Here is a 26,182-nt window from a genome sequence, read left to right on the forward strand (position 1 = left end):
TCGCATTCCTCTCGCGCGCCATTCCGCCTGCGTCGTCGGGCCGAAGGGGACCTTTTTTTCCTCGCGCGCTCTCACCTGCTCGTTAAGCGCCAGAGCCGCCTTCGCCTCTCTATTCCCCCCCCCCCTTCCCCGTCACCTTCCCATCTTCTCAGCAGAAGCTTCCGCGCCCCCTCGCGCCAGCGGAGAGGCGCTAAGAAGGGAGAGCCGGGGCAGAGAGAGGAGGAATGAGCCCGGCAGCCGAGGGGAGCCTCGCAGCCCCCGACGTCGCCCGAGTTAGGCGCCGCCTCCTCCTCCTTCTCCCCGGGCAGGATGCAGAAGCAGCGGCGGCGGCGGCTGGTGGCGGTGCTGCTGCTCGCGGCGGATAGAGGAGGCGTATGAGGCGGCTCTCGCCCACCCTGCCTCCTACCGGCGGGTGCAGGTAAACGGGGGCGAGGGCGGGAAACGAAGCGGCTCTTCGGGACGCTTGCCAGGCAAGGCAGGCAGGCAGACCGCGGCTTCTCAGCAATGCCTCTCGCGGCTCTCTTAGGATGCATACGGTAGAGCGACCGAAGCGTTGTATAATCCCGCGCCCCCATTTGGCGATGCGCCCTCCCGACTCTCCCGCTTCGAAGAGTTGGGGTGACCGTTCCAAGCGGACTCGGGTAGGGGAGTCCCTCTGCACGCAGCGAGATTTACTTTCCCGACATGTTTAGGATCGGGCTGTGGAAAGGGGGTGGGAGTGGGAGGCATTGTCGGTTTGGCTTAAGAAGAAATCCGTCTATGCTTGCGTATGCACACCGCACGAGCGGGACGATCCCCGTCGTTGGTGCATGTTTAAACCCGTCCATTAAACTCCCTTTTATTCCCCTGTCCAGCAATTCAACAGAGATGCTGATTTAAGATGCCATCCCGCTCGGCGCAACTTCTTCCTTTTTCTCTGCCGCCGCACCACTTGCTTGGACGCCTCTCTGCTGTTTGGGGCTGGAAGGTCTTCATGCGGGCGGCAGCAGTGGCCCAACCTCCCTCCTTTGATCTTTGTAGCTGTTTTGCATTTTGCAACGAACAAATAAATAAATAAACCTTAAAATAGACCAGATCTTTGAAGTGAAGTGGGTGGGGGTGTAACTCTTGCCTAGTGGCTCACTTGTTTTGTTCTTAAAGCTCTATAGCATCCTCATGGCTGGAGACTATTTTTTAAATTATTATTTTAAAAAAAGCAACCACCCTGTTCTGATCTTGCCTCAGCCTTCTCAGCTGACTTGGAGAACTTCAGCGGTTACCTTCAGTTTTTGTCTCATTCTTTTGACCTCTTTGTTGTTCCTGAAGTCTGCCGATTTCCCAGCATGGATATTACATATGAATTGGAAAAGATGTGAAGCTTCCTGCATGGGCTTAGCCAAGGGGGGGGCAGAGAGGGGCAGCTGGCACCCCCAAATCAATCAATAAAAATAAAAATACATAGCAAACTGATGTTCTGCCCTCCCCAACAAAAGGCCTGCCTCCCCGCAACAAAAATCCTGGTTACACTCATGCCTTCGTGTGTAATGAATGCACGTGCCAGTATTGACATGTTTACAGCTGCCAGAATGGGCACAGGTTTGCTGCATGCGATGGTGAATGTGTCGTTCCCCCCGCCCCGCTCCCTATAAGTGATATTCATGTATGAAAATTATCAGCAGTGTCATCCTGAGAGGTGCCAAGGGAATGCAAATCTAGTCCAGCTGGAGAAGCCAGGTGCAATAATTTCACCCAGTCTAGTGGTGGGATTTTATTTCCAGACAGAAATGTGATAGTGATCTTGCGTGCATGTGGGTGTGTTTGTGCTGCTCTCTTTGCCAGGAGTAGCAGGTGGCCAGGTGATGGCTTGCTGGCTTCCCCTTCTGTTGCTAGCCTGCACTTTTGTGTTTGCATATCTGTGCACCAAATACATTTCCCTTCCATAGAACATGGTAGCCATATGCTCCCGTCTTAACTTGTGCCTGGCTCATCCAGTTTATCAGCAGCTATATATTTCCATCTCCTTTCTTTCTTTTAAGGCTGATTCACAGCACTTCTGTTTAAACCATCCTGTTTGGGGAGAAATATTTGTTAAGCTGATTGGGTGTGGTGGGGAATCGTTGAGGAGTGAAAGGAAATTTGTTAAAGGCAAACCAATAAATCCGAGACAGTAGATAGTTAAAACAATACATAGTTATTCTATAATGAAACTGTGCATAACGAGATGACAGAGCATAGTGGCTTCTAGAATTAGGAAAACATTTGTTGCATCTTGTTATAATATATTATTAAAATACTCTATATAAGGTCCCTTGCTTTCATTGTTGAGCGGGATGGAATTCCCTAACTAAGATTTCTCTCCCTCAGCAAATTCTTTAAATTCAGTGCTTAAAAATAATACATTATGGTTGTTGGTTTTTTAAAATCTTTCTGGTGCTTTCTCTTCCTTTGCCGACTTAAAACAGATACATGCATTTATATGGTTCCCATACTATAGTTGTATTTGGTATTTTTGCCATGCTCTGAACATCTGGTCCTGTGGATATAAAAACTACAGTTCCAAGGATGTAAAAAGTTCAGTTCTGAGGAGTAGGGCCCTTTCAATTTCAGAGAATCTTGCCAACCAGGTCTACATACACAACATACATTTAAAGCGCATTACTCTCCCCAAAGAATCTTGGGAACTGTAGATTGTTGATACTTCTGATAATTATCAGGACACCCCTTAAAGAACAGCAATTCCTAGCACTCTTAACAAACTACACTTCCCAGAATTATTTGGGGGAAGTCGTGTGCAAATGTGCTTTAAATGTATGGTGTGTACACAGCCCAGGTTCTCTGGTGACATTTCTATTTAGGAAGGACTTTGGGGAAGTGAACTTGGCTCTTTGTTTGGCTTAATGGTAGACTTTTTAGTGTTGTGGTTGTTTTCAACAAACCAAAGATGTCAAGTCCTGCAGGGCCCTAGTCTTTTGTGACAGAGCATTCCACCAAGTCGGGCCCAATACTGAAAAGGCCCTGGCCCTAGTTGCGACCAATCTAATGAAGACCAATCTAATCTTATGAAGACCTGATCTCATAAACGTAATGGAAGTATTTATCAAATAAGTGGTTATTAGGAGTTTGGGAGCACAGTGGCATCAGTTTGCTGATGATGCACAGCTCTATTTCTCCATGAATCAGGAGAGTCTGTGGAAGCTCTGGACCATTGGTGGACTAGATAAAGGTCAGTAAACTGTGTTTGATGCCTGGGAAGCTCTGTGGGTGGGTTGTTCCTGTGTGTGGAAGATAGGGTAGTTGCTTGTTCTGGAAGGGACTGAACTCCCTCTAAAGGAGCAGGGACATAGCTTGGGAGTACTTCTGTGTACATCTTTCTCATTAGAGGCCCAAGTAACCTCAGTGGCTAGGAGTGTCTTTTGTGAGCTTTAACTGGTATGCCACCTACATCTGTTCCTGAATGAGGATAACTTGGCCAGTGGCGTAGCGTGGGGGGTGCAGGGGGGGCCGGCCACACCGAGTGCAACATCTGGGGGTTAGGGTTAGGGGGCGCAAATCCACGGGTTAGGGGGCGCAAATTGCCTTGCCCCGGGTGCTGACAACCCACGCTACGCCACTGAACTTGGCCACTGTAGTCCATGCATTGATTACCTAGAGGCTAGATTCCTGCAACACACTTTATGAGTGGCTGCCCTTGGGCCTGTGCAGAATGCGGTGGTTAGACTGCTGATGGGGGCAAACAGCTGGTAACATGTAGCACCTTTGCTACAAGGTCTTCGCTAGCTGCCCATACCTTGCTGTGTCATGTCCAAGGTTCTTGAGTTGATCTACAGAGCCCTGAACAACTTGAGTCCAGGATACCTTATGTACCGCCCAAGCCCTTCTGTTCTGGTCTGATCACCGAGATCATCCAGAGGAGCACTGTTAGTTGCTCTCTGTGCCACAAAGCCTGGACTGGCCTCATCTAGAAGTCAGGAACTGAGTGCCACTGCAGAACAATCTTCCAGCAGAGATTTGGAAGGCATCCTCACTTTTGACTTTCAGGTGTCTCTTGAGGACTGTTTTTTTAATGGCAACAGGCCTATGCAGTTGTTTAAAATGACTCTGGAGCAGCCAGCCATTTTAATGATTGCTTTGTATTGCTTTTGAATGTTTTGACATTGTTGCACACTGTCTTGATGTTTTGCAAAAGTGCAATAAAGAAATGCCTTGATAAATAAATACAGAAGTAAATGGGCGACATTTTTCATGTTCAGCTTTAATGCAGAACGTAATACATGTAGACCTTGCTTGCATTATCAGCATTTTTATAAAAATGTAGCTTATTTCTCTCCTGTCTCTGCCCACTTTTAAGCTAGTGGCCATCTATGGAAAACTGTGCAGGTAGATTTCTATCCATTTGCTCAGAGGTAAACCTGCTGCTTCTGCCAACGTCCTGGCCAATGTGTGCAATGACTGCCAAACACTTTGCACTGTACTAATATTATTTGATGTACCGTATTTTTTGCACCATAACACTCACTTTTTTCCTCCTAGAAAGTAAGGGGAAATGTCTGCGCGTGTTATGGAGCGAATGCCTACGGGTGGCGGGGGGGGGGGCAGTCGTGAGCAGTGGATCCATGGTTCCCCTTCCTTCCCTCCTCCATGGCTCACTTTGAAACAGCAAAGCAGGAGAAGAGCCGCTGAGTGGGGAGGAGAGAGGGACAGAGAGCCTGCTTGCTTTAAAGGAGCAAAGCGGGAGAGGAGAGTCCGGTTAGCTCCTTTAAAGCAAGCAGGCTCTCTGTTCCACTCTCCTCCCCACTCAGCTGGCTAAATAGCAGCAAAGTTTTTCAGTGAGCCGGGGAGGAGGGAGAGAAGCAGAGCCCCCTATTCTGCATTATTAACAGCATCCTTCTCCCCCCACCCCACGTGTGTTCCTTGTCCCTTGATTGCTTTTCCTTCCCTCCCCACTTAAAACGTGGTTACAAAGCACGGATCCACATGGATCCTCAGGATTTTTGCATTGGGCTACCTCAAACTCACCGTCAGATCACATGTCTGTGGCCACAGCATGAACCACAAAAATCATACATCCACTGTTTCGTTTAGAATATTTTTTTTCTTGTTTTCCTCCTCTAAAAACTATGTGCGTCGGGTGCGTGTTATAGAGCGAAAAATACGGTAATTTTGTATCATGTTAAGACTACTTTATAGTTAGATTTTTGCTATTTTGCATTGCTCCCCCTTTAAATGTGCCATAGAGCCACTGGCCCAATTTCATGTGGACCTCTGGATGCTGTGGGTAGTGTTAGAAACTCAGATATATAAGCTAGACACCAAATGGCGCCTTAAACCAGGGTTACAGTTGCCAAAACAGAATCCCTAGTTGCCATTTTGGGGCAAGATGCCTCGAAAGTTGTATTTTTCCAATACAATTTTTTTTTTGTTCCTGAAATTCATTCTGATTGTACAGGTAAGATATCACAGATAGAATTCTACAGGATGTATTGATAGTATCTGAAAACAGTCCATATCCAAGCATTGCACCTCCAGATGGTGAAGGCACCAGATCCCATCCTGTGGCCCATGCGTCTTCACTCGGTCTCAAGTGGCTGATAACCAGGCGCAAATTGCGCCTGGCAAATATTGAAGGCGACTGTGGGCACACAACTCTTGCTCTCTGGACTATCCTTCTGAGAACTGCTGCCTCTTCTCTGTTTGTGAGAGATAGAGATGTAGAGGAGAAATGGTTGCTACATGGTGAGCCAGTATTGTGGTGAGCTGTGTGGTTGGGGCGGATCCAGGAGAGAGAGGGAGGCTGGGATGGAGAAAACCGGAAATGGATGGAGCTGAAACAGATGAAGTAATGGGAGGTGTTATCTCTCTACAAGCCGTCACTCTGATCTGTGTTAATGGAAGGGGCAGGCTAGCCAAAATGGACACAAAATCGACACTTATGGCTTTGGTTCTCCACGATCACAGCATTTCTGGCTATGGGATTCTTGTGTCCTTCCTGCCCAGTTATCTTCTAGAAATGTATAAGCCAGTTGAAGACAAAAGGCAAGGAGGACCTTTCTGCTCCACAGTAGGAGAGAAGGCCTATAAACACCTTGCCAAGCTGAGCAGTTGCACCGTTTCCCCATACGCAAGTGAAGAGGTGAGCAGAATAATTTCAGAATTGCTGCCAGGGCTGATAAGGTATGGAGGATAAAATTCCTCCTGCGCCATCATTACTTTGCCTCTGCCTCGAGTGATGTGAACCGTGCAGCTGATTACAATTCTGAATGTGTGAACCAGGACTCCAAAACAGGCATGGAAAAGAGGCAAGCAATGCGTGAGAGTATTTGCAAAAGCAGGCTAAAAACCTATCTCCAAAAATATATATAAAAAGAAAATAAACCATCAACGCTTTCCTATAATTGCTCATGTTCTAAGCAGGAGACAAAAAAATGGTGTGTGGGGGGGAATAGAAAATCGTAGGACTCTTTATGTCCTGTCACTTCTCTGGTAAAAATGCCAAAATATTTAATCAGTTGGAATTAGCAGGCTCACTATGTTGCTGGGTGAATCTTCACCAGAATTGTTAATTACTAGCAATGGCCCCTGTGGCAGGGACATCACTGTCCAACTTCATATAATTCACAAGCCTGACTGTTGCACAGCTTTGGATAACTGCCATTATGAAATGAACATGAGGGCAGATGTAATCAAATGATGGATTGTCTCGGGGTTAGCACTTTACACCATTATTCTGCTTTCTGCTCAAGATATGTCTCAAGCCCTGCACAGATGGTAAAACAGTATAAAAATGTATGTATGCACTGGGGAGGGGGACAGAGTGGGAGACTTTTGGCTCCACTCCTGATCTCTACATATTAATAGGGATGTTATTATTATTTTATATATATATGGAAGCTGCTCAGAGTGGCTGGGGAAACCCAGTCAGTTGGGCGGGGTGTAAATAATAAAATTGTTATCATGGAATAATCGCTTTGTTAGCAATTGAATCCCAGCCTTTCGGTGTGATTGGAATTGCTGGAAAGGGTACGACCACAACCTGGAATTTCAAGCACAGTGGTGTAAAGGGAATCTTGTAAAGCCATCCCACCTGGGCTGCTAGAGGAGGTTGAATTCTCTCAACAGCATCTGCCACCCCAGTTCCACCAGTCCTCCAGTTAGATTTACGGTACCCAGTCCAAGATTGTATCCAAAACCTGGTAAATGTTACCATGTATCTATAATGATACACAATAGTGTGTTGAATAATTCATTGATAGAGAACCAAATTCAGTGCTGTGTTGTTAATATTTAATTCCACTTTAGTTCATGGGATAATAAAAATCTAATCAGGAAACAATGGAATGGTTTGGAAGTTTTGATGGATACTTCAATACATGATTCATCCACAGGAGGTAATATATTCATTCGCATTAAAAAGTCAGTGGCGGCAAGTACACTTTTAATTAGCCTGGCAACATCAAAGAATAATCACAGTACTTTTAGTCTTGCTGTGAACAGGATGGATTTTTTTTTAAAAAAGCACCAACTATAATTGCTGCTTTAAATAAAGCCCATCAATTATGTAATTCATCATTTATTTTTTTAAAAAAGAAAGAAATGCAGTTCATGCCATAATTTTAAGAATCTTAGCAGACAGGCAGGCTTTAGGACTCGGGTACAATTCTAAACTTGTATGTTGATAAAATTCCTACTGGATTTTCACTTCAGTGAAAAGGAGACTCATCATGTGACTTTAAAGCTGAACTGGCAGCAGTCAAAGAATTGCAGGTTTTCCCAGCATAGAGACGGAGGACTCAGCTTAAAAAAAGTGTTTTATATGTGTTGTATATGTGATATAGCGTTGTGACACCAGGCGGCGCTGTGGAAAGGATTTTTCCCAACTGGATTTCCCTGTATGAGTTTACAACACGTTTAACTGAAACACATCTTTGATGTGTCTAGATCTAGCCGGAGTGATGAGTAAAGCTGTGCAGTTTAGCTTTCTGCCACTCCTTAACCCTTTGAAGACACAGAAATTCTTCCCAAAAAAGGTTGAATTCTGGGAATTCTGGACAGAGTTGTGATGTTCTGTGAGCTAGCAGAAGGTGTGATCAGAGCAGGCTGGATCTTTTCCCAGGGGTAGCAGTACCTGAGCCAGTGGTAAAAAGACCGATCTATGAAAAAAGTGATAGTATCATAGTTGGAATCCTGTAAGTGGAGTTAGTTGAGAGCAGCTGGTTCTATCATGAAGTGGCTCAGGCAGAAAATGTGAAGGCCCTTAAAGGGCAAGGGGCGCAGTTTAATTCAATTAATTTGTTTGTTTTTGCCATTAGGCTGAGGCACTCATGGATAATGGGAAGGTGGAACCTAGGTCGGGCTTGGACAGTCAGTCTCTTTTCAATGGTTTCTATTACCAAACTGAAACATAATGATTTCCACCCTACATCTCAACCAGAGTCACCCTGTTTCATCTGAGACAGGACTTTATCTAATGTCTAAAACAGGGTAGAACTCATCTGGGGTGTTCTGCATTGAAAATTACTTCACTGGCCTTCTGCAATATTTAAATCCTAAACTTGCATCCCTACGTATCATTTCTATGAAGTTTAGCATCTATGCCCTGGGTTAAGTTTCCTTCAATGCCTTGGGTTGTGTGGGAGATCCATCCAGATCTGGCCAAGGCAAAACTCACCATAGATCATAATGGAGTGGTTTAGGGCCCCAGTACTGACTTGTGGGGAATAACGATTATCGTCCTGTAGCCTGAGAGTCTTGGACCATTTTGAACTGTAGTCTTCCTCTTGAAGAGCATAAACACTGAGCAGCTGGCTTTTAAAGGCAACTGCTATGAATCATCCTCCTCAATTGGCCTTAACTTCTCAACAGTGTTCTCTGCTCTGAGCGTGACCTCTGCTTGGAAAAAACCATTAAAGTATTCCCAATTCGCAAAGTGGAGTGCAGTATACACCTCTGTGAGTGTGATTATCTAAACTCTGATAACCAAAGCTCTATAAATCCCGTATTTGAAGAAGTCGGTATGATAATGAGCAGACGCCAACTAGGTTTTCTTTTTGGTCTCCATCATGGAGTTTTAAATAACTGCATCAAGTCTCTGCTGCAAAGCTGTGTTTAAATTACAGTGGTACCACAGGTTACGAACAGTCCTGCTTACGAATGCTTTGGGTTATGAACTCCACAAACCTGGAAGTAGATGTCCCGGGTTGTGAACTTTGCCCCGGGATACGAACGCAATCTGCTTCCAGGGCCGCGGGAGGCCTATGTAGGGAATGCGTGTCTTGGGTTAAGAACGGACTTCTGGAACAAATTAAGTTCGTAACCTGAGGTAGCACTGTATGCCTTAGCTCCTTCCTGTACCACAAAAGCTGAACACACTGCTGGTCACCTGGACTGGGGCACCTGCTCGTGTCAGAGATGGGTAAGAAAAAGGATCATGGGTTGAAATCACTGCTTCCTGGAATTCAGATCTCCAATATCCTTCTCTATTCACGTAGGGTATTCTGGTACAATGATAGCAGTGAGCTGTTCCAGGTGGGCAGTAGAGGGAGAGATCCTGGCTTGTATATGTGTCCTTCACCCCTCTTCCAGAGCCTAATCTGCATTCCCAAACGCTGGAGCTCCCATCCTTCTTAATTGTACTGGATGCTATTTCTCTTTGACCTCTTGTCAGAGAATTGGAATCATTTTAATTATTATTGTATTGGAATAATGATGTTTAAGATGCAGTAAAACCAAGTATTTCTCTTGATTTGCATTAAGACAAAGGTAACAGTGTTAGAAGCTGAGATATAAAAGCTAGGAGCTAAAAGGCTAAAAGGTTATGGGCACAACAACAGAATGTCAAGGCATGCCTTTCCCCAGAACAAGAATACAAAGCTGAAAATGAATGAGCTGCAGCTAAAATGTTGTGTTCATTTTTCACATGATCTAATCCTTCTCCTGCCCACCCCCCTAATATTCTTAAGAGAGTCTCTTCTCCAGTCTTCAGAGAGTAGCTGGAAGTGGGGAGGCAGAAAAAGGTCCTCCTTTTCTTCCACTCTGCAGTTTTAATGTGAAATCTTAGGTGCAATACTGTGCCCAGAGCTCAGAAACTGCTCGCACTAATGAAATTTCCTGTCACAAAATGCACCTGGAACAATGGGAATTGATTACACTGAAAGGTAATCTTCTTAAGATAATAATAAACAATACAAATTATGCATATCACAATTATTGTATATAGGATATCACTTTAATTAAGATACTAAGTAGGTTTATTAATGCACACATGTTAATGTTATTCATAATAAATTTAATATTTATTTAATTTAAAAAGAAAAATGCACCTTTCTTTCACAACAAAAAAATTGCCAACAAAAATTTAAAAATACGTATTTTTAAAGAGGCATCTTTGAAACGTAAGCTATTTAAACTTTAATGGAGGTGGGGATGGGCAGAATGATTTCCTGTGGAAAACTGATATTTCATGAAGTTACAGTTCCAACTTTTAGGGTTTTAGTGGTAAGTTTTGTTTTTTAATCCCCGCCCCCCAAAAAGCTCTGCAGGGAGAGGTGAAATGTAGTTATAGCCTCTCAGGGAACAAAGAATAATGCATTTCTGCTATAATTACACATTCAGGCCTGATGACTCATTTCCTCAAAGAAAAGCCTCACAAATATTAACAGTATTCATGCTACTAAATGTGCTTTTACTTCACAGAGAGGCTAAACATCTTTCCCTTTCCGACTCATAGAATAATTTTGAATAAACAAGGAAACTGAATATCAGAAGATATGGAAGAGCTCTCGGGTGAACAATGTCCTTAAGCATTTCAGTCCACTAAAGACTTCTGTCTGAAAGGAACGAGCTGCTGATAATTAATCATTATCCTCTTGTCCCTGAAACCAATAGGCACTGTATAAAAATAAGATGAGCTCCAATAAGTGGCTTAAAAATTCAAACTGAGATGAGTTCTACGGGGGGGGGGGGGGCGGGCGCAGTGTGCCCCAGGTGCCATGTATGCGGGGTGCTTGCCCCGCCACCCCTGGGCGTGGCAGCTTGAGCAGCCACCACGCTGCCGCAGCCGCATGTTGAGGATCCCACCACTGTCCATATGGTGCTTGGGCGGCGCTGGCGGCAAACCACTGCATACAACATATGCATTGTGTTGCAGGCATGCACTGTATGCAGCGATGCCGCACATGCGCTGTACATAGCAGTTTGCCACTGGCGCTGCCCGAGCACCGTACAGACAGTGGTGGGATCCTCTGTTTGCAGCTGCAGTGGCGGCACAGGGATCCTCTGCTTGCGACTGTAGCAGTGACGGAGGGATCCCACCGCCATCTGTATCGCGCTCGGGTGGCGCCAGCGGCAAACCGCTACGTACAACTCATGTGTGGTGTCACACGCATGCGCTGTATGTATTGACGCTGCACATGCGCCCTACACTCTACACCAGTGTGGTGTAGTGGTTAAGAGTGGTAGACTCGTAATCTGGGGAACCGGGTTCGCGTCTCCGCTCCTCCACATGCAGCTGCTGGGTGACCTTGGGCCAGTCACACTTATCTAAAGTCTCTCAGCCCCACTCACCTCAAAGAGTGTTTGTTGTGGGGGAGGAAGGGAAAGGAGAATGTTAGCCGCTTTGAGACTCTTAGGGTAGTGATAAAGCGGGATATGAAATCCAAACTCCTCATCCTACATAGCGACGCCACGCATGTGTCGTACGTAGCAGTGCCACGCATGCATTGTACGTAGCGGCGCAATGCGTGCGCAGCCGGCGGTTTGCCCCGCCCCGGGGGTTGGTTAGCCTTCTTTCACCCCTGCTTGCCAGTTTGCTGAAGGCAAGCGCCCCGTGCCATTTGACATTGTCAGACGCTGCTCAGAAGCACACCGTCCTGCCCCAAGTTCTCTGTTGGGGAAGATCTCTTACACTGTTCTGAGCTTTGGAAACATTAGAAGGTTCTGCCCGCTCCAAAGTGTAATGTGACAGAGACAACCAAACTCCCTGCCACCCTCTTGTGCCATAAATGTGCCCTGTTTTTTTCTGCTGTACAGAGCCCTGCCTGATATGAGGAACCAGTTTCCTCCCTTTCTTGAGTCTTCTGTCATGTACTGAGAGGCGAGGGGAGGAAGAATATTGACTGGCTGCTGAGCTAAGCCCAAATTACACTACTTGGACTGTAGTGTAGAACAAACTGTGCCAACCTGGTGTCTATTATTATTATTATTATTATTATTATTATTATTATACTGCCCTATACCCGTAGGTCTCAGGGCAGTTCACAGAATAAAATCAGAATATACTAAATGACAATTACCAGCCCCAGTTGCATGGTCAGCGATGGTGGGAGCTGGAATTCAACATCTAGAAGCTCGTAGGTTCCCCATTCTCCACAATGCATTAAAAACGTTAAGTTGCTACCTACAATTGACCTTATGGAATATATTACAAACTAGAGGTAGCCAATTTTCAGTTTTGACTGGTCCCAACCATAGCAGGGGAGAAGGGTCAAACCTTGCTTTCCTAGCACTATGGTCCAAATCCAAATTGGTCCTCCTGCAGTTGCTTTAAAAAAGTATCTTAGAAGAACCAGTTCATGAATATCACGTGTCATCTGATCTTCAGGGAAGACCAAGCTGCCTAGTTCTGAAGACTGAGTTCTAAGCTTCTGTTGCTTTAATTCTGTATAGCGTTTGGTCATGCAATCTGTAGTTGAGGAACTTTGTTGTAATTTACATCTGCGATTCTCCAATAGTTTTGTCATACTCTCCTTCAGTGCCTTTCATCAATTGCCCTTCATCGCAGTCTGCAGTTGATCAGATTCCACTGAGGCTTCCCACACTTCCCAAAGAGATCTGCCACCCCTCTTCTGGAAATTCCAGTGTATGCTCTTGGATCAAGTTTGTGTTGACTTTGGGCTTTGCTTGAAAACTTTAACCTTCAGCCAAGATAGTATAATGCATTGTTGGCAGAAGCTGGCAATTTTGTAAAGTGGTTTGCAGTTATGCGCTTTCTATTCTTGTTCAAGACATGCATGGATGAAAGGAAAGGGTTCCAAAGCAGTGGAAACAAAACGTTTTATTTACGAACCACTCATGAAGGCTTACTGAGTTTGTTGAGATCAAGCAGGCTTGGCCACAGGAAAATTTAAGTGGTTTACAATTGCACTGAATGTGAAGACTGTAGGGCTGCCACCGGGACCATATATCACCAGTCCTAAATGATCTACATTGGCTACCAGTACATTTCCAAGCATAATTCAAAGTGTTGGTGTTGACCTTTAAGGCTCTAAACTACCTTGGTCCTGTATACCTGCAGGAGTGTCTCCATCCCCATCGTTCAGTCTGGAGGTTCAACTCTGAGGGCCTTCTAGCGGTTCCCTCACTGCAAAAAGTGAAAATACAGGGAACCAGACAGAAGACTTCAGTCCTATATACTTTTATGGGAATAAGTCCCATCGAAATCAGTGAGATTTGCTTCTAAGCAAACATAATAATAATAATAATAATAATAATAATAATAATAATAATTTATTATTTATACCCCACCCATCTGGCTGGGTTTCCCCAGCCACTCTGGGTGGCTTCCAACAAAACACTAAAATACAATAACCTATTAAACATTAAAAGCTTCCCTAAACAGGGCTGCCTTCAGCTGTCTTCTAAAAGTTTGGTAGTTATTTTTCTCATTGACATATGGTGGGAGGGCATTCCACAGGGCGGGTGCCACTACCAAGAAGGCCCTCTGCCTGGTTCCCTGTAACTTGGCTTCTCACAGCGAGGGAACCGCCAGAAGGCCATTGGCACTGGATCTCAGTGTCCGGGCAGAACGATGGAGGTGGAGACGCTCCTTCAGGTATACTGGACTGACGCTGTTAATTTTATTTGTATGATGCCTTTCCATAGTTACCACCATGCTCAAAGCAGCTTTACATTAAAAAAAAACCTAACTACAAGCATAACACAAGCAGTCATAAACAATAAATAAAGCATCAAAAAGCACAACCAAATTGAACAATTTTCACATAAATTAGACCTATCAATAAGATACAAAAAGTTATTATCAATAACACCCCCCCCCCAGAAACCCCTCACTCCTAAACAATACCCCAGCCCAAGAGTCTTGCAAACTTGCTTAGGGGATCCTTGGCAATCAAATAATTCTGATGGTTGTGCTAGTTTAAACTGTAACACTAATGGACTATAAAAGCAGCAGTGGAGATAGTACAGGAGTTTAAAAAAAAATATGGTTCCAGGCGTTCAGTCTCTGCAAATTAAGACATGATTTATGCTTTAGTGCTTCTGAATAATTCCCGAAAGCCACACCCTCCCCTGTGTTTCTTTATGTATTGTTGGATTCCTTGGAGACGATTGGGTAAACAAGCTTTAGCTTTCCCTGGCCAAAGAAAGGTAGTGGCTTTTTCATGCTTTTGGTTTTTCTAGGGTAAAGCGGCCATTGTAGCTTCCACCTTTTTTAACACTGAAAGAAAGTTCCAGTTAAGTATTTGCAGCCCTGGCTCTTTGGTATTTAAACTCCTCAGGCTCCATGAAATAAACTTAAGTTTGCTCAGCTCATTCTTGGAGAATAGATGAAAAGAAGAAACAGCCACAGCTTAGTTAGGGATTTCCCCTGCATGCAAAGACAGACTCTGGTGGACTCAGTGGACAAGGCCAGGAGTGGGTCCAATGGTCAAGAAGGCCATTTCTGCATGGGGTGTAAAGGGAAATGAGGGGCAAATAGGGTTTGTCAACCTGGGAAAGTATCCCATCTAAGAGAAGGAAATCTCTGACCCTAAACCTCTGCTGCCTTGCATTTGTGAGAAAAGCTTTGGGAGTAAACCCCAAAGAACCATCCATACCCGCTGCCTTACAGGACATCTTCGGGAGAAGAAAGGCTAAGGAGTAAACACTACACAACTCTGGAGTGGAGTCCCAGAGAGGTCACTTTGGTACTGCAAATGGATGGGAGGAGAGGCAGTGGGAAGTAGCAACTAGGAGAGTTGTCCACACCAGTGTCTTCAAAGTAGCTCCTAATCAAACAGTCCAAGTGACTGTACAGGGAAATCCCCACCCAAAAGGGGGCAAGGGTGGAACAGAGGAATCCCTGTTTGTGGACATCCTGATGACACGTGCAGCAGCCCGGAATGGAACCCCCACTTAAGCGGGGACTCCCCTGTTTGTGGCTGGAATGTAGGTATCTTATAGGAGTAGTATGGAAGCCTGACTTACATAGGGACAACTATGCCACCATAGGAAATGAGCAAAATAGTAGCAAATGGAGACGTTGTGGTGCATTGAGTGCGTTGTGGTCCCTTCCCTTGTAACTTTTCAAAGGGGATTTCTCGCAAGAGCCTGTTCTGCTGCTGTATATCGAGATTGGACCTCTATTCATGGCTGTTCTTTTTTGGAATTTAACTCGGGAACATGTTGTTCAGTGGATGTTTGGTCTGTTTGTTTCTTGAAGGATGGAACATGAAGCTTCCCAGCTAGAAAAGAAACATGTGCATAACGTCTATGAAAGCACAGCTGCCTATTTCAATGATCTGCAGGGCAAAGCATGGCCTCGCGTCCGACAGTTTCTCCTAGAGCAAAAGCCAGGCAGCCTCATTGCTGATATAGGTACGTATATGTTTGTGTGCATGTATGCATGTATGTATGTGTATACAGATAGACAGACAGCATGAAGAATCCTTATAACTTTAAGAAGATAGGAGGAGATGATTTTACATCCTGTTATGTACACATTACCACTAAGTTTGGATTTGCCATACAGTGGTACCTCGGGTTACATACGCTTCAGGTTACATAGGCTTCAGGTTATAGACTCCGCTAACCCAGAAATAGTACCTCGGGTTAAAAACTTTGCTTCAGGATGAGATCAGAAATTGTGCTCTGGCGGTGCGGCAGCAGCGGGAGGCCACACTAGCTAAAGTGGTGCTTCAGGTTAAGAACAGTTTCAGGTTAAGAACGGACCTCCGGAACGAATTAAGTACCGTATTTTTCGCTCTATAACACACGCACCAGACCATAACACGCACATAGTTTTTAGAGGAGGAAAACAAGGAAAAAAATATTCTAAACGAAATAGTGGATATATGATTTTTGTGCTTCATGCTGTGGCCACAGACATGTGATCTGACAGTGAGTTTGGAGTAGCCCAATGCAAAAATCCTGAGGATCCATGTGGATCCATGCTTTGTAACCACGGAGGAGGGAAGGAAGGGGAACCATGGATCCTCTGCTCATGATTGCAGCAGATCCCCCCCGCCACCCGCAGGCATTCGCTCCATAACACGCACAGACATTTCCCCTTACTTTCTAGGAGGAAAAAAGTGAGTGTTATGGTGCAAAAAATACGGTACTTAACCCGAGGTACCACTGTATATCTATTAAATTTCGAGTCCAATAAAAAGGAGGGAGTGGGAGAGACTATATGTTTGTTTATTTATCCACCACAAGTTACATAAACTCCAGCCCTGAGCTCTGATGTGGTGAGGAGAGTCCACAATATCTTCGTGTTCACTTTGATGAAGGGAACAGCTCGATGCAAGCATTTCTTTTACACATACCACTCTCTGGTGATGTTAATGAATAAATTTCTGTGAGTGTGCCCAGAAGCATCAGTTAATTTCTGCAGCTGAACGGGTGGGCTGGCCGGCCTGTTGACCAGTAGCCTGGCTGCCTCCTGTTTCTGGTTACCTCTTTGCAATGGTAAGTTTTTTCTTTGCTTTTGAAGCGGGGTGGGCGAAACCATGTGGGGATTCTTGCAAAATTCAGATGGGGTTTGAGGTGAGCAGGGTGGTGTTTGGCCGTCCCTTTCTAGGATTAAATTTTGGATGGAAGATGGTTGCCGGTTACTAACCTGGAACACCCCTGCAATTTTAGAACTGATGGATTGGTGATATAGCAACCAGGAAATCCCAGGCTCGGAGAATGATGGGTAGATTATACCTGTCCAACCATCCTCCCTGTTAGCTGAGCTGTCTTGTCTTCCACCCCAATACCTCACCCCTACCCAGCACTAAGCAAACTGAACAACTATGAAAACATTTGACACAGACTGAATATCCCCCAAAGTGCTCTATAAATGCCAAATATTATCATATTACTATGACAATGACTACTACTGTGTGATGGATTGCAGCCTTCGTTTTTGAATAGTACAGTATGCTTGAAGAAGTATGCAGGCTTCTGTTTTGAACGTTTGCTTTCTTACTATTTAAGATGCTCCATTGTCATTCTGTAGTGATTGGGAGACAGTTTTTTCGTTAACACTATTAGCAGGTCAGAAAGACTCAGGGCTGTTTCTTAAGGCAATTGGAAGCATTTCATCTGAATTCCTTATAGTAAACTAGTCCCTTTTGCTGCTTCCCTGCATCTCTCCAGCTGAAAATTGGCAGGAATTATTCTTCATCACTTGCCTGCTGACTGCCTGGAGCAGTTTTCAAACTCTTTTTGAAAAGGTTTCTTTGAATGGTTTTGCATTAGAGTGGTACTTTTTCTTGGCTATGGATTTGAACCTACGCACAAGAAGGAGATATGTTTTGTAGTCACTCCTAAAGCTTAGCATATGAGTAGCAGTAATTTTTATGGAAGAATGCTGCAATCCAGCAACAAGAGATCTGTGATGGAGGCTTCATGCAGCCTTATTATTGTTAATGTTAATCTGAATGCACATCTGTATCCCAATCCATAGGATGGACTGGGATGCATCTCTGAGTGCAGATACTGATGCTCATCTACATCCTATCCATCCCAGTCGTAATCCATGACTAGAGCTGGATTAGGGCAGAATGTCATACACGTCATATTAAAATCCAGTTATTTGTCCATGTAGCTTTGAAGTATCCTTCAGAATGACACTTGTAGTAATGTGGTTGCTGTTCACATAGAATGTCACTAGAATGAAGAGAGCTATAGGTAAGGAATTGACTCCAGCTGCTTCTGTGGATAGATGCTGGGTCCCCCTAAAGTTGTAAGTGCAAGGTGGATTGAAGAAGACAGCTTTAGCATTAACAAGATGTTAGCAATCTAAACCTAACTTTACTGGCGATTCTTGTAAGAAATGATAACAGTGGTACCTCGGTTTCCGAATGTCTCCATTGTCGAACAGTTCAGTTTTTGAACACCGTAAACCCAGAAGTAAATGCCGCTGTTTTCGAACATGCCTCGGAAGTCAAATGTGCCACGCAGCTTCCGCTGAATGCAAGATTCTGAGGCCTAGCTGTTGGCTATTGAGATTTCGGTTTTCAAACGTTTTGTAACTCAAAACAGTCTTCCGGAATGGATTACATTTGAAAACCAAGGTACCACTGTATTTGTCTGTTTCAGTGGTCCATATTCACTCTGAGAACACACAGTTTTACTCTGCTCCAATGTCAGCTGAACAATAGAGATTGTTTTGTCCCTCTGTAACCTTGTTTGGTGTTTGTGTGAGTGTGTTTATTTTTATTTTTTAAAGGTTGTGGGACTGGAAAATACCTTGGTGTCAATAGCCAGGTGTATAATCTTGGATGTGATTACTGCGGTTCTTTGGTAGAGATTGCAAGAAATAACGGTTGCGAAGTGATGATCTGTGATAACCTTAATCTTCCTTTCCGGGGCCAGTGCTTCAACGCGATCATTTCTGTGGGAGGTAAGAGAGTCTGGATGTTTGGGGGGGGGAGTAAAATATGTTCACTATACAATGTGTGCTTCTGCACTGCTGTTTGCTCACTTTGTCCAGAATATGAAGAATAGTATAGAGCAGGGATGGGGAACCTCAAGACCAGAGGTGAATATGGCCCCCAGGCCTTTTTATCTGGCCCTTGGACCTCTCCCCAGGCCACACACCCTGTCTCCAGGCCACAGCCCTTACCAGTCCTTTTTCACCCCCAAGTGTTTTTCCTTGGCTGGAATGTGTCCCAGAACTCTGATAATGGCTCTTCCTTCTGTGGATGGAGGATACAGAAGGGTGCATAAGTTTGCATAGAAACTTAGTTACACTACTCCTCAGGTCTTCCAGTGTTAAAACCACATCGTCTGCAAACACTTTTATTTAAATGTTTGATATTCCACCTTAAAGGTAAAGGTAAAGGTACCCCTGCCCGTACGGGCCAGTCTTGACAGACTCTGGGGTTGTGCGCCCATCTCACTTAAGAGGCCAGGGGCCAGCGCTGTCCGGAGACACTTCCGGGTCACGTGGCCAGCGTGACATTGCTGCTCTGGCGAGCCAGAGCCGCACACGGAAACGCCGTTTACCTTCCCGCTGGTAAGCGGTCCCTATTTATCTACTTGCACCCGGAGGTGCTTTCGAACTGCTAGGTTGGCAGGCGCTGGGACCGAGCAGCGGGAGCGCACCCCGCCGCAGGGATTCGAACCGCCGACCTTTCGATCGGCAAGCCCTAGGCGCTGAGGCTTTAACCCACAGCGCCACCTGCGTCCCATTCCACCTTTACCCCTTTTATATCTACGTTTTCTCTTACTCTCCTAGCAACTACTTCTAAAATCAGTAGAAACAATAGAGGGGATCTAATCCTTTTTACTGGAAGTGCCATGGATTGAATCTGAAAATTTCTGCAACAGTAAATTATTTTTGCTGACATCTGTGCAATTCCCTCCTCGTACCTGAACAGCACAGAATAATTCATTTTGTTTTGGGGAGCAGTGAAGAGAGAGGCTTTGGCTAGATATACTAGCAGGGGAAAGAGATCATGTTCCTGGGTGTGTTGTAGATAAACATGGCTAGTTGGTGTGTCAACTAGTTGGTGTGTTAACATAGGCTGAGGATCAACCCTTGTGACACAGCAGCCAAGAACCAGAGCCTAGACTAGATGGTTGGATGTTTTTCAGACCACTCTCCATGCTCCTTCTAGCCTTGCATGAGATAGAGCCTACAGGTCAAGAGTACAAGATGCTGGGCTTTTAACATCATATCTAAAACATTTGTTTAAATTCAGCATTATAGAAATTATTCATTAGGGGCAAAAATAGTGTGAAAATTGTAATCTCACTTGTAAAGTTGCATTGACACACATGTAAAAGGCACAGTATTTTAATATTTTTAGCACAGAGTGCCCACATCCATGAATGTTAAAATATCGTTTTGCTTCTCTCCCCAGTGATTCACCATTTCTCCACACAACAAAGACGAATCAAAGCAATAAAAGAAATGGCCAGGGTGCTGGTACCTGGAGGCCAGATGATGATTTACGTGTGGGCCATGGAACAAAAGAATCGGCATTTTGAGAAGCAAGATGTGTTTGTTCCATGGGACAAAGCCCTCTGCTCCCGGTTGCTTTCTGAACGCAGCAAGAATGCGTGTAAGAGGGAGCTTGCAGCTCATACCGTAACATCTCAGACTGTGCCCCCGGACCAGCTAATGGGTTCCAACTACAGCTACCCTGTTACCCCTGACCAGAAACATCCCCAGAGGACTGGCAGCTGCTTAGCTGAAGCCTGTTGTGTGAAGATCTCTGAAGAGGAAGAGAAACGAGTTTACAGTGCTCTTGGGAGATCTTTCCGTTCCTGGTTTTCCTCCAGATCACTAGACGAGTCTGCCTTGGGGAAGCAGAATGAGAAGATGCAGCCTTTGAAGAGCACAGCTGGATGGACAAACAACGCCGTCTCTGTTCAGCCATCAAGGCACTGCAGTGTAGATTTAGGCTGTCGAGGACCATTGCTGAAAGAGCAGCAACTAAATAGTTATGATGAAGTGTTTATGAAGCATATGGCGTGCAAAAGATTGGAATGGCTGGCAGCCTCAAGATCACTGAGAGATTTCAATGGTGAGCCCCCTGCTTTAGTCCAAAGCAAAAATGGGGAAATGTCATTCCTGGATAGCTCTGTGGAAAACGTAAACAACGGCTATATCCCGCCAGGCAATAGTCATTCTTTTGCGGGCAAACACTTTAAAAGGACTTCATCGGCGAGCTCCAGTGAATCTATTGTAGATTCGGCTGTGGCTGTGGGGGACCGAGTTGCTTGTGGTCAGGATACAAAAGCCTTCATGCGCTATTACCATGTTTTTCGGGAAGGGGAGCTGTGCTCTCTGCTTGAGGATAATGTTCCTGAGGTTCACATAATAAGTTCAAGCTATGATCATGGTAACTGGTGCATTATAGTGAAGAAAGCAGGTGAACAACAGCATGCGTAGTTCTGGAAATCAAGTGCTTCAGATATTGCTTCCTGTGGAATTTTAGAGACTCCCCCTCCCATCTGATCTCCCATTCTCTGTGTGTGGGAACAAATGTGCGGATAAGGATGTCATTGTGAAAAAGGGTACTTGGCATTTTGCCGAAATGCAGGCTTTCTGCAAACACCCATCATAGTTTTATATTGCTTTTAGGAAATCTGTTTTGCGTTTTTAAGAACATTTTATAAATAAAGCCTTTTGTAAGATGAGGAACGAGGCATTTTTTTTTAGTTACCCAAAAATAAATGAATGAATGAATGTTCACCCGATGAAAAGATCAACCCTTAGTCTATTGGCACTGAAATAGGTTGCATGCATTTTACTTGCTGAACTTTTGCTTAGAGGAGCACACACCTCGTATTTGAAGGCCTTTGCTTTTTATGTTGCTTTTCTGTTTTCTGTTTTCTTTTTTTAATGTTGCTATCCAAATAGACTGTACATACATAGGATACTTTTTCACTGTAGCGAAAAGGACACTGTAAAACGAGGCTTTCAGGTGCTGTTTCCTGTGGGATCTTAGAGACACGTGAGGTGAGAGCCAGGGATGAACTGAAAAATCAAGACAACAAGAGGGATAAAAGAGATGTAAAAAGAGTCCGAGAAAATCAAACATGACCCGTAGAAGGAGTGTCTTTCTGGGTGTCCTTCACTGTTTCCTGAAGTGATGCATATATAAACTGAGGCTATAGGCTGTGCTCATCATATTCACTCAAGTAATGATGAAGGAAACAGCCTAAGAAGCCTGTTTTGCTGCTTGGACCCAGGCTGATTTCCCCCTAAACAGACTGCAGATTTCCCCCTAGCAGTTGGACTGCATAGTCCTTAACACATTGTCTTCCATACTTTAAATGGACCCTTAAAACATTTCTGCTTTCCTAAGGGAGGCTGATGGATTGGTTTCTTAGTAGACTAGCATTTGACTATCTTTTCTCCATGTAGTGCTCAACAAAACACTCCTTAAATTTCATGGATGGATGTAGGTAGTAGGCAATGTTCAGTTTTACTCAGAGTAGAGCCATTAAAATAAATGAATATGGCTAAGTTAGGACCATAAATTTCAGTGGGCTTACTATGAATAAAATGTAGTTGAATACCACCCAATGTGTTTTTTCTCTGCAGTCTTTTTCCATTAGTCCAGCTAGACTGAGTTTTCCCCTTTTTAAAACTCACATGAACTCTTGCTTTGCTTGTTCAGTCATCCTGTACATTATGATAGTACTTCTTGGGCAATGAAGTGAAGACTAGCATAAATGTGAAGAAGCACTTGATTGCCGGTGCTTTTATATCCCAGAGTGGGATCCTTAAAATCAGTTAGGTTAAATATTCCAGGACCTCCATCTCTGCAAGGCTCCTCTAATAGGTAGCTGAGATTTAACTGCCTTTTCAATGGCTGAATGATACTTGACAATTTGATGGGATATTGCTTCATATCATTCCTACTTTTTTTAAAAAATGAAGATTTACTGCAATAGAAATGCCCTTCTGATGAGTGCCTCCATCTAATCAAACTGATGCCACATCTTTTATGTCACATCTTCCCACATCATCACCTGTCGAAAGCCCCTGTTGCGTTTTTGTGAGATAGTCCCGCAGTTAACAGGCAGCATCTTCCATGGGTGAGTCTTACAGAATAATAGCCATATAGTCTCATTTTCAATTTACAGTGTGATCCTATGCATGCCGACTCAGAAGTGAGGTCTATTAGCAAATGCCTGTAGGTCTGCTGCTGCTGAAGGCATGTCCTGAAGGGAACGGGTGGTGCTATGGTCTAAACCACTGAGCCTCTTGGGCTTGCCAATCGGAAGGTCGGTGGTTTGAATCCCTGCGACTGGGTGAGCTCCCATTGCTCTGTCCCAGCTCCTGCCAACCTAGCAGTTCGAAAGCACGCCAGTGCAAGTAGATAAATAGGTACCGCTCCGGCGGGAAGGTAAACGGTGTTTCTGTGTGCTCTGGTTTCCATCACAGTGTCCCGTTGCACCAGAAGTGGTTTAGTCATGCAGGCCACATGACCCGGAAAGCTAGCTGTGGACAAACACTGGCTCCCTCGGCCTGAAGCAAGATGAGCACCGCACCCCATAGTCAAGTCTGACTGGACTTAACCATCCAGGGCTCCTTTACCTTTATCCTTAGCAATGCTGCAGAAAGTGAGTGCGAATGAAGTCAGAGCACTATTACAACACCATGGCCAGCGTTTTGCTGTCTTTTACTTCATGTTCTTTGTGTGTTGGGAGCCTTGCTGGAGTAATAGTGCTCTGACTTCATTTTTCAAGAGTCACACAATGGGCATGCAGGAGTTGTCATGAGATATGCAACCTATCCCTTCGCATGCCATCCCGATGTCCAAAAGCAGGCATATCCAAAGTGACGCGCAGCGTAAATTAATAACGCAGAGTTTTAAAGAATAAAAGCTTTACTGAATTAAAATAAACTTCTTCATAAACAACATGGTTCCAAACAGTTTGACTGAGATTACATACTGACTCTGCTCACAGGTGAGGCAGACAGACTCTGACGAAATCTTACAGAGAGCACAAAAGAGAAAATGGCTGCTAAGGCACATGTCAGAGTGGCTCAACAGTTAGCAGTTAGGCCTGAATAACTTTAGTAGGCCCAAATGATTGTGCAGTCCCAGCACTTCCCAGCCTGCTTTGCTGCTTCTGCTCTCCTGTGTCTTTGTCACATGACACAAAGTCCATCTTGGGGGCGTAATCAGGTCCGCCGGTCGATTTAATTTGGCCCCCGTGGCAGTATATGTCCTGGGGTAAAATCCTAAAAAAAGCTCAACTTTGGGGTAAAATGGTAAAAAAAAAGCTCAACAGCTTTGGTCGGGCCTCATGCATGTTCACTTCATCAAATCTCTTTGAAAAAAGTTTGGGCACCCCTGTCCAAAAAGGAGCAGGGTCATGTCGCTTCTTCCACTGATGTTAGTTTGAGCTCACCTCTTGATTCCTGCCATTGGATGGAAATGCCCTTTGTTCAGTGTGCTTCCTTGCCTACACACCCGCATGATAACAGGAGCCTGGCAAGCTGTCCCCATTGCTAGCATGGCATACTGGTTATTCTCAATGTATTGCTTCAGTGTGTGTATTTATCTGGCATAGTCTGCCCTGTCCCAGGGATAGGGGGACAATATGCTAATCCAAAGTTGCCTCTTATGTGCCAGTATCCTCTCTGCATGCCCTTTGGCATTTATTTTGGCATATGTTGTATTTAAGAGAGCATGGTGGGTCATGGAAATGATGTCTGAATCTGCTGGACCTGGAATATTTGGGGTTTTTTAGATTGGGATCAGCTTTTTGAATTGAGCTTAAAAGGCAATATATTAATCAAAATCAGCAATGGTCTGTTTTCATTGTCCCAAGCTACTTTTGTTTCCTCACCCAGAAGAGCCACCTGCAATAAAAGCATCCTTGGTTAGAGTGGAACAAACCTCACCTTCAGAATAACCGATGTTGAATCTCAGATTACATCACTTTTAATGAAACTGTAGATGTACATATTTACACGTGAGGAAAGCTATTGGCTTTCTGCAACATGCAATTAAATTGGTTCCCTCCAAGCTGCAGAGGGAGATGATCTTGAAAGCACAAATAGGCTGTCAAAGCTGCAATTATTCCTTGTGCAATATGTTGACATTTTGTTATTTATCATGTGCTTGTTTGCAGTTCTTTTGCAGCTGTGAGGTATAGGCGGTGCTAATGAACAATTGGGCTTGGTTTTGTTCGCTCTACTTTGGCAACTGCATTTGCACTATTGGGCACGAAACCCAGTTGGACATTAAACTAGACCCTGTAGGGTCAAGCAATGCACTGATAGAAGCTAATATTCATTAACCTGTAACGCAGCAGAAGTGTGGACTTTAATTAATAATATAAAACCTTGGAGCTAAATGTCAATGCATTACATTTTATTCTTTGCCTTGTACTCAGCCTGGCAGCTATTCAGTGTTGTAATTCATACCAAATAGTGTACTGTAATTGTCCGCGCTGACATTTAGAACATGATACATAACTGAACTTTAAATGTCCAGGTTTTCAACTATTCCATGGTACGTTAATAAAGATTATTTATGTTATCAATAAAATAAATAAATGTGTGTCTGGGTGAGTTATCATTTTGTTGGCTGATCCAGGGGACTTGTATTCAGTTGTCGTTAAAAGCGTTTGTCCACGTTTGTTTCAGGGCTTCGAAACAGCAGCGAACTCCTCTAGAACTCTGGGCTTGAAAGCAAGACTATTCCATGCACACACCTGGATTGCAGACCTAAGAGGTGATTCGGCAGTTGTCCTGCACTTCCGGTAGAAATGCTCTGGATGTTTAGCAGCTGGAAATGATCTGATGGTGATGGTGGCTAAAATTGGTGGCTCTAGTCTGCTGTCAGGAGGTGCTGCGAGGCATGTGTAGCACAGCATAAGCTTTCAAGTCAAAGGGATACTTAATGTTAGGTGGCCCTCTTCTGGACTGAAAAGGTACATTTGCTAAACAGGACAGCTGAAAATTGGTTGTTTGTCCTTTTTAGCTCATTATTTAACCTGGGAAAATATAGAATGAGGCCTGTAAGAAGCTTTAGGTTAGCATCAATAATAGCGTTGATGCAATGGAAGAGAGTTGAAAAGAGACCTGTATATATTTAATAGCCCCCCCCCCCCCAACCCACAGATAAATTCTTAGTTGTAGTTGGGCAAAGGATAATTCGCACCAGCATCTGAGACAGGCTTCCTTCATGCAGAAATGTGGATCTTGTCACCGTAACATCATCTATGGTAAAGTTACTAAGATACAAATACATAGAATCATAGAATTGTACAGTTGGAATGGACCACAATACCCAAGGTTTCCAGGAGGATAATTTGGAATGGTGATGATGAGCATTTTCCTGCTCCCCCAGGGCTACTTCAAGTAGCTGAGTACAAAATATGAGTGCATCAAGATCAAACTGGGCAGGACATTAAATGCATCTTGGTGTAAATAATGCAGTATGTTTGTTTGTTTGTGTGTTTAATGCAAATAGCATCAGCTAGTGCTGCTGTTTGAAAGTTATTGGTATTGCATCTGGCCTCA

The 26,182-nt window shown here is 44.3% G+C and overlaps 1 protein-coding gene across 3 annotated transcripts; it reads left to right on the forward strand.

Moving 5' to 3' along the window:
- The first annotated feature begins 338 nt into the window (after positions 1–338).
- Positions 339–25,946, forward strand: TRMT9B (tRNA methyltransferase 9B (putative)). 3 transcript variants are annotated; one of them, XM_079989809.1, is made up of 5 exons: positions 339–418; positions 15,413–15,567; positions 18,410–18,583; positions 20,049–20,714; positions 25,304–25,946. In XM_079989809.1, the coding sequence occupies exons 1-5, from the start codon at positions 375–377 to the stop codon at positions 25,330–25,332; spliced, it is 1,068 nt and encodes a 355-aa protein (XP_079845935.1). In that variant the 5' UTR covers positions 339–374; the 3' UTR covers positions 25,333–25,946. The 3 variants fall into 3 exon arrangements, with proteins under 3 accessions (XP_079845935.1, XP_079845933.1, XP_079845934.1); XM_079989807.1 differs by lacking the exon at positions 25,304–25,946 and having other exon boundaries at positions 20,049–25,235; XM_079989808.1 differs by lacking the exons at positions 339–418; positions 25,304–25,946 and adding an exon at positions 512–641 and having other exon boundaries at positions 20,049–25,235.
- Positions 25,947–26,182: the final 236 nt, after the last annotated feature.

Source organism: Podarcis cretensis, assembly GCF_951804945.1.
Source record: "Podarcis cretensis genome assembly, chromosome: 9".
Classification (NCBI taxonomy): domain Eukaryota; kingdom Metazoa; phylum Chordata; class Lepidosauria; order Squamata; family Lacertidae; genus Podarcis; species Podarcis cretensis.